At 34.5% G+C, this 9,549-nt stretch overlaps 1 protein-coding gene across 1 annotated transcript in view; it reads right to left on the reverse strand.

Annotated features, from left to right (window-relative positions):
• Window positions 1-8,803, reverse strand: part of LOC106872394 (protocadherin gamma-B1) — a 29,246-nt gene extending 20,443 nt beyond the window's left edge. Inside the window, exons 1-3 of the mRNA XM_014919385.2 lie at window positions 8,632-8,803; window positions 4,992-7,383; window positions 2,484-2,643 (exon numbers count right to left, since the gene is read on the reverse strand). Of these exons, the coding sequence (XP_014774871.2) occupies window positions 2,484-2,643; window positions 4,992-7,370 (2,539 nt within the window). The 5' untranslated portion in view covers window positions 7,371-7,383; window positions 8,632-8,803. The remainder of the gene's footprint in view (window positions 1-2,483; window positions 2,644-4,991; window positions 7,384-8,631) is intronic.
• Between the last annotated feature and the right edge of the window lie 746 nt (window positions 8,804-9,549).

A 9,549-nucleotide genomic window follows, 5' to 3' on the forward strand; every position in this document is an offset into this window, starting at 1 on the left:
TATATGACAGGCTTCTTTCAGTTTCCTTCTATGAAATCCATGTACAAGGCTTTGGTTTACCATGGGCTATTATAGAAGATACTCCTTCATGGTGCCATGCACTGGGATGGTTGTCAAACAATTTTCGTAACTCCACAACTGCACTTATGCCTATGTTTGAATTAAAACTGTCCATTACTGTTTTACTTTAGAACTGTTTTAAAGTTTTGCTTTAGAAACCGACTTAATGAATTTTAGTTATTTTACTAAATCCCTTACTAATTTTCAAAATTAATTTAAACGCATAGTGCATTTTATTAAAAAAAATAGGCATAAAAGTGTTAATGATAAACATGCCAAACACTTAAGTTCTAATTAGAAGTAGAGGGAGCAATACTATGTGAGAAATGGGCTTGCATAATATGTAGGAAGGAAACTGGTAGGAAGTCAATATGTACTCAGCTTATGATATGGGTACATGAATGTCACAGTGAGATCTCTCATAAACTGACAGAGGAAATCCCTTATAAACTGACAGAGGAGTGGGATTCACAAATATAATTAGCAGCATGACCATGGTTCCATTTGGATGAGCTACAGCCATCGTATTGAAGGCAGTGAAGAAAAAATCTAATTAATTAACAATAATGAATTAACAATGTAGTAAGGAACAGAAAATGTTATTTTAATCTGATTTTCATAAGATTAGGCAACAACTCAAAACAATTTGTATAACCCTCTTTGTCCTTGTCACTTTAGTGAGAAGAGAATTACTATGTAGATGTTCAATAAGGTACATGATTAGCTGTGAATCATAATTATCATCATAACAATTATGAAGAAGGTACCCAGGGATGCGATCTGCACAGAAAATAACAGACAAGTTAATACAAGCTTATTGAGTGTAGTGAGGAAAAATATCTTTCTGGGAGTCATATATATGTTCTCCAACTGAAGTGATGTAGCGTAAAAATAAAAGGCATGGTAACTTGAATGTGAACTGACAGAGAGATGTTTAATGAGCTGTTATGTCTGCTGGTGACAATATGCATATCTTCCCAGGCTAAATGTAAACTGAATGACGGGTGGGGGTGAACATACAGCAGCGTAATGATGTATTGTGACAGTGAAACATGGATGACAATATGCTGTAGTTGCGAGGGGTGGAGCTACAAAGGAGTTGAGTATGAGCCATTGGATGAACCTCATCAGTTTACGTGAAGAACTATGAAGCAATGAGGCAGCCTCTGTATAGTTACTTGACCTTCTAAAAATAACAGCCATGTCTCTCTCTCAATTCCTATTCTACAATTTCAGAAGAAAATTATAGGATAGATAATGCAGTCCTGGGTTCCTTGCACATAAGGGTAAAAAAAAAAATATATATATGGGGTGGTCACGGCTGGAATGCCTCTGATCATAGATCTGCTCAATCAAGGTTTGCCTGGGAGCTAAACAAAACAATAACAACTACAGCAGCAGCAGCAGCGACGACGACAACAACAACAACAGCAACAACAACCACAACTGCAACAACATATGAAAGGCTAACATATATGAATTGAGAAAGTTATAGTTGTTGTTGTTGTTTAACCCTAGGTCAGCTATGGTCATGCAGGCCTTCCTTTCATCAAAGGTACTTCAATTATGACAACTATGATAACATTATTTCAATGTGACTTTCTTTTTTATTTTAAAGATGGTAGAATGTGGTTTTGGAGAGAAATTTGACTACCATCTCTAGCAGTTCAAGTAGCTACATGGAAAATGCTTTTCCATTAGCTCAGGAGAACAGAAAGAAGAGAGTTGTGTTGTTAGTTGTTAGTTGTTAGAGGTATCGGTCACAGAGATGACAGCACGGATAGGGAAACTATTAGTGAAAAGAGCTTTCAGAGCATAAAGACAGATAAAAGAAAACAGAGAGGAGAAAAGGGGGCAAGGGATTATCTGAAAACATTAGGGTTCACTGAGGAAAGAAATGGCGAATGGAAATAAACAGTGCTGCAAATCCACCCAATACAGAAATGCTAACATTAAAAAGAAAAAAAAAGAACAAAAACAAACAAAAAAAACATGCATTATGTCAACAACAGCGACTTTGAAGATGATATTGGTGGTGGTGGTGGTGATGGTGGGGGTAGTGGTGTCTGTGGGTGAGGAGGTGGTAATAGTGGAGATGATGGTAATGATGATGACAATGATGACGATAATGATGCTGGAAGAGGTAGTAGAACAATTGGGGGTAGTGATAGAGGTTGGTGGTGTGGTAGGGATGATGATGATGATGACAACGAAGATGATGACAATAATGATGAGGATGATGATGCCACATTGCCACCCCTTCTCCCGCTGATGCCGGATGATTATAATAATGGTGATGCTGATGATGGTGATGCTGATGGTGGTGATGCTGATGCTGATGATGGTGATGCTGATGGTGATGGTGATGGTGATGGTAGTAGTGGTGGTGATAGTTTAATGGAAGTAATGTTGTTGAAACTTACCTGGCAATTCCTCATAGAGGATTGTGTTGCCATCACTACAACCATGGCCACTGTCATCATATGACGACATTGTGGACTTCTCACTAAAATGATCAGAAGATGTCAGCATATCTTCTCTTTCTCTGAAATTCTCAGCTGCCAATGAATTATGTAAGGCCATCTGGAAGGGAATAAAGAGACGATGATTACAACTCAATAATTTTAGTTAACGATTGTTTATTAAGGAATGAAACGTCATTATTTAATTGTTAGTTTGAATTTGAGATTGATGTGTGTGTGTGCGTGTGTGTCTGTGTGCATATGTATGTGTGTGTGTGTGTATATATATATATATATATATATATATATATATATATATATATATATACATATATATTATATATATATATATATATATATATATATATATACATACATATACATGTATATATATGTGCGTGTCTGTGTCTGTAAGTATGTATATGTGTATGTATATGTGTATGTGTGTATGTGTGTGTAGGTGTGTGTGTGTGAGGTGTGGCTAGTGGTGTCTTAGGGCACCAGTCTGCAGATTAAAGGGTTTAGTTTTAATAGTTTATATACTATCAAACTCATTATCAATGTTTGCCTTACTCTACCAGAGCCCCGTTCTTCCTCTGTGATAGGGAGGAAGTGGTTGTTTTGTAGGAAGGAAATGGATACTTGGGAGTGATCCCTGAACTTTTCAACCAGTGCAGCTGTTCAGGGCTTGAAGAGCCAAGCAGGGACCTTTGAATATCTGATGGGTTCATCACACACACACACACACACACACACACAGACATGCATGCACTGCACACACACACACACACACACACATGCATGTGTGTGCGTGCATGCATATACACACAGAGACACAGACACACAGAGACACAGACACACACACACTCACATGAATAGATAAATAAATAAAACCACAGATTCCTCAAATTTCAAGTGCCCTTCCTTTCCTAGAAACCTCCAGCTTGCAAAATCTCTCTTGGTAACCTTGGGCAGAGGTTGTTCTCTGTATCTTACTGACTCTTAATTTTTCTCAATCCTCTGAAGGATGGAAAACAGATTTCATTAGGGTAGGTTTTTGTTCTCAGAATGCAAAGAGCTTAGAACAAACACTATAAAATATTTCTCTGGGTTTTGTAATGATTCTACCAATCAACCTCTGTGTCAAAATGACCTAGCAAGAGAAGAAAGCACAGTTTATCATTGAAAGCTACTAAGATGCTATACTGGAATAACACTCTGTCCTGAATTAATATTAAGGAGATCGATGCCTTCAGTAATATTCTTTTTAATTTTGGCACAAGGCCTGCAATTTTGAAAGAAGTGGGATTGTAAGTCAATTGCATCAACACCAGTGCTGAAATGGTACTTTTTCATATTGATCCTAAGAGGATAAAAAGCTAAGTCACCATCTGTGGTATTTGAACTCAGAACATAAAGAGATGCTGCTAAGAATTTTGCCCAGTATGGTAAATGCTTCTGCCAGCTTGCCCCCTTAATATCTCTAGCAGCATTAATTTCCAAGAAGCATCAAGCATGATGCAATCTTTTGTCATAAGTTATTAATATCCTGCTGTTTTAAGGAGATGTTACAATTCCTAGGAATCTATATGTGAATGAAATGTTACTACATATCAATACGAGCCACGAGTTCCCAAAGTTGATGTTATGACCTTTTACTATTTGTTAGAATTTAGGTAGCAGTGTGAATTAAAGCTCTCTATGCAATTATTCATAAGAGGCTTATTATTAACTCCTCAGTATCTATTGTGCTATTATACAGTATTAAATAATCCATAGTTGCTGATTGTTACTGTGGGTTAGCTTCATGTCAGCCCCAATCAAGCCAACCTATGATCGAAGGTGTTCCAACGATTAATATCTCATTTCATCTATTTTCTATATTTAGGAAAATATTGCCCAATGTATACTTCATTTTTTTTAAGACACTAGATGGTGTGATTTGGCTGCTATTTCTAGCAAGTTGAGCAACTGAATATACACTCCTTTATTGACTTTTATATATTTCAGGGTACAGCATTAAGGCATAGAGACAAAATTGAAAAGGTTTAAGATTCTCTCATGTTGAAAACAATATCTGAGATAAAGACTCAGAAATAAACATTTTGTATAGTTTTGTATCAAAATCAATCAAACTATTTGTGCTATGTAAAGGAGCATTGATCTAATAAGAATTCTTAGGCTAAATGAATTAATACAGTTTTTAAGTATTGATGAGTATTAGTCATATATCGAAAAGAAAGCAAAAAAAGCATCAGCTGTAGCCAATATTGTTATCAAAATTATTGATTCAGTAAAACAGCTCCTTGTTTGGAACCTTAGAAAATTGTATATGAGATAAAGTTAGAATTTTACTATAAGACAGAAGAGAACTAATACAGATCTTACTGAAGATTTAGAATTGTCTAATATACATTTTGATCTGATTCATGCATTTTATTTTTATTCATGTAGATATTGCATGTTTACCTGGTTTGTTCCTTGGCAGATGTTCTGTCGATGAGACTGTAATGGAGAACCATGCCATGTTGAATCATGGTAAAGCTCCTTTCTTAATAATGTTGCCTGAGAAACTGCAGAATTAATTCCTGGGTGTGTCAACATTACTTCTTGACTGTCACTTTGGGGAGACATTGGGTTACATCCATATTCAGACTGCCCATTTTGATTCATGAATTTCTGTCCTTGTTCTCGCCTTTCACAGTAAAGGATTTCTCTCCGATGGTTTCTCCTCACAATGCACACTGTTATGGAGACCACAATAGTTATAGATACAATAACTGCTGCTACTAGTATAATAACCATCACATTGACAGGTATTTCTTTGGTTGATAGTTTATGACGACTTGTCAAAAATTTGGAAGTACTATTGCTGACTGTCAATGTTAAAGTTAATGAAGTTGTTGTTGACAAAACTGGAGTGCCACTATCTTTAACAGACACATTCAGTTTATAGAAACCAGCATCAATATTGTAAACAGAGCGAGAAAAAGATATGACTCCAGAGTACATGTCAAGGGAAAATAACTTCTTGTCATTGCCCTCAAGTATTTCATATTGAAGGAAAGCATTCAACTGACTATCTCTGTCGTATGCTCTGAGAGTTGTGATGGCTTTTTGTCTTTGAGGATGGTAATGGACTTTAAGATGGAATGGATCAACTCCAGGAAAAGTGAAATATGGAACATTATCATTTTTATCCATAATTTCAACAATGACATTTGCTGTATTTTTCAATGGGGGTGTCCCATTATCTTTGACTACGACTGCCAATCGATATCTGTCTTGTTTCTCTCTATCCAGTGGTTGTGTTGTTGTGATAAATCCATAGTTTGAAATTCTAAAAGGAACTATATTTTCAGTAGAATTCAAGAGATAATATGTCAGTTGACCTCCTGCTCCCAGATCTGGATCGGTGGCATTGATTAGACCAATTGGAAAGTCTGGTTCTCCATTTTCATATGTAAAAAACTGAAAACTTTCCTGACTGAACTGAGGTTTTACATCGTTGATATCTGTCACTTGTATAGAAATTTTTCTAACAGCTGTCTTTGGAGGAGTGCCTCTGTCTTGACAAGATATGTTAAAATCAATGTAGCTGTTTGCTTCTCTGTCTATGGCATTCTTCACAACAATCTTATATTTCTTGTCATCTAATGGTTGAAGAATAAAATCCTCATGTTCCAATTCGCAGCTTACTTGTCCATTGTTGCCAATATCATTGTCAATAACCTTCACATATGCTACAAAACTACCAATATCAACATCTTCAGAAATGCTGGCCGTGTCTTCATTTGTCTGTGAAAAGAAGTTGAGCTCTATACTTGGACTCCCATTATCTTGATTTTCAATGTTGATTTGTAGAATGGCTGTTGAACTCATTGATGGACTGCCACCATCTCTGGCATCAATATACAGCAAATATTTGTGTTTCTTATTAAATGAGAAATCATTTGACAAGAATACTTCTCCTGTTGCATTATTTAGTTTGAAATATAATTTGGCCAATGGTGTAGTTTTAGTTCCAAAATGGTAAGAAACTTTTCCATTTCTTCCAGCATCAATATCACTTGCTTGTAACCTAACAATGGGTTTCCTTGTTTGGTGTGTATTGTTTAGTGAAATATTATAGGTATTTTGAGCAAAGACAGGGGCATTATCGTTTTCATCTGTGACAATTATCTGAACATTTGAGACACCTAACTTTGGTGGAGTGCCTCCATCTTTAGCAATTATTTGTACAAAATAAGTGTCTTTTATTTCTCGATCTAATTCTTCAGTCAGGATAATTTCAAGTTTTGAAGAACCATCCACTCTTTTGTCTGTTTTCAACTTGAATTGCTTATGTATATTTCCCAGCCTGTAAGTGATCTGCGAATTTAAAAAACCAACGTCTTTGTCGACTGCATTTGGGACTGATTTTTTGGTTCCTTTCCCATCTGTTTCATAAAACTGTAGGTTTATGTACTTTTCTTGAAAATCTGGTCGGTTGTCATTAACATCTTCTATTATTACTTTCACTTCAAGTATCTTAACAAATGATTTTTTCTTTAGGACAGCAATTTCAAGTATTTCAAAGCATTCTGTATTGTATTTACATGTAATTTCAGCATCAATTGTTTTTGCCAAATAAAGTCTTCCCTTTTTGCTGATATTAAAAAAGTCAGAGAACTCATTCTTTTGTAGCGGAGAAAATTTTACTTCACTTCGCCTTATAGATGGCAGTGTCACATTACGTGCAATATCTCCAATGAAGGTTCCTGGCAGTAAATTTTCTTTCACTCTATATGTAATGTCCACACTCAGAGATGTGGTGAAAAGTAACAGAAAACACACTTCTCTCAACATTATAAAAATTTACCTGAAATTAAATTTAAAAAAGAAACAAAAACAAAAAGAAATATTGTAAATATTATTTGTCATGTGTTTTGCACACAATTTACTGCAAAATCAGTTAAAAACAACAACATGAACGAAGAATAAAAAAGGGTAAAACAATGTTCATGATTGTATGTCTTGTTATAGAAATCAACTTCTGACTTCTGCCTTTTCTATTCTTTTACAACTGTCTTGTGACAGCTTACTTCAATATCAAACAATTAAGATTAGATGGATTGTTATGAGTGACATTGTTTGTGATTATTGCACTTGCATCCATTCCCCTTCTAGGTGAAGGTGACTAATACAAAAAGGAATAAGGAGAGTAAGAGAGAGAGAGTAAGAGAGAAAGAGAGAGAGAGAGAGAGAGAGAGAGAGAGAGAGAGAGAGAGAGAGAGAGAGAGAGAGAGAGAGAGTGAGAGAGAATTGTTATTGTTTTCCTGGGACACTTTACAAGTAAGCTAACTATTGTGAAACAATATTAACAATCAATAAACAATAACCTAAAATAGCAATGCTATACAGTGAAAGGCTTTATATATATTTATTTCCATCTTGGAAATATTGTCATGAGTGTATTTATCTTTCATTTATCACCAGAAAATATGCAGGTTCTTAAATATCTTCTAATTATGAAAAAAGTAAAATAGATTTCCAGAATTTACAGAAAAACAAGAAAGAAAAAAAGTAAAGAAAATATTGCAATTATTGCCATATTGTTAATTTTAAAATCCAATGTAATTACTTTTGAGTAGTGTTAACAATTATTACAATAATTATTATAATAGAGTTGTCAACAATAATAAACAAAGTCATCAACATGAAAACATAAGAAAACTTGCTTCTCTTTTCTCTGACTCATTCACAAACCTGTTTGTTTATTAATGATAATTTATTCACTATTTATATATTGATTATATATACTGGATGTTGTGAAAACTGTTGAATGCTTAAACTTGAACTAAATGGTTAAATTTTGCAAACAAAAATTATATTTATAAGAAAGATCACAGACTGATGTAACATGCATAAAAATAATCACCACTGACTCTGAAGGAATAAAACACCATGTAAACAAGAGTAAGGTAGGGCTCTTTGTTCTTACGCAATGGTTTATAATTGGTTATATGTATGAGATAAGGCAGTGTTGTTGCCTAACAACTTCTAAAGCAACTAAAGAGAAAATATATATTTGGAGAAAATACAAAATTGACAAAGAAAACTGACTTACATAGATGCAGATCCTTTTTGTGTGTCATCTATCCAGAGACAAAAAAAAACCCTGTCCCTTTACTGCTTAATGATAATCCCTCGTGCTTAATATTCTGTGTTAGTGTTTTAAGGATTGTGAATGCTGTTTTGCTTTGTCTGTGATGGAGTGAAACCGGCTTGCTACTTCTTCATGTGCTTATGCTGTGTTGTGTTGTGCTGTGTGTATGTTGTATACACAGTAGCCAATAGCAGGCAGCTTATGCTTAATACTTGCTATCCAGTAAGGTGTAGTAGGGTGTAAATAGGTGGGGAAGGGGGAACAGGAAACATAGGCCCCCTGTCTCCCTCAGCAATTAGGATTTTCTATATAAATTAGTCATCAGTCTATATTTCTTTCCTTAAATTGAATTTCAGAATTATCATCAAGGATCATAAATCAAAAATCATACTAATGTAACAAATAAAAGCCTGAAATTTTAAGAGAAATAAATTTCTCACTTTTATTTTCAGGTTTTGCATAAAGACAAAAAAAAATGCAAAAAAACCAGAAGCAAAAAAAAAAAACAACAAATATATATTTCTTGTATTGATTGCATTTGTAAATATAAAAAGGAACTTAAGAAAATCGACAAATAAGCAAAAATTTAATTATAATCACACTTTCTACATTTTATTAATTAATTACAAAACTAATTGGGACAGTTATCAAGTTTGGCTTACTTCTTTCTAACAAAGGAAAAGTTTAGGGAAGCATCAATATTTATTCTTTTGTGCATGTCTATGTCTGTCTGTGTTGTATAACCCTTGGTTAGCCTTTATCCTGCAGACAAATGAATCTTTAAAGACATTCTACCCATGACCATTCCATCTTATTTTCATAGATGATGCATCTAGGACTACAATATTCAAAGTCCTTTCTTTGTCTAAGATGGTAGAG

The sequence above is a fragment of the Octopus bimaculoides genome, chromosome 14 (genome assembly GCF_001194135.2).
Source record: "Octopus bimaculoides isolate UCB-OBI-ISO-001 chromosome 14, ASM119413v2, whole genome shotgun sequence".
NCBI classification, from domain to species: Eukaryota; Metazoa; Mollusca; class Cephalopoda; order Octopoda; family Octopodidae; genus Octopus; species Octopus bimaculoides.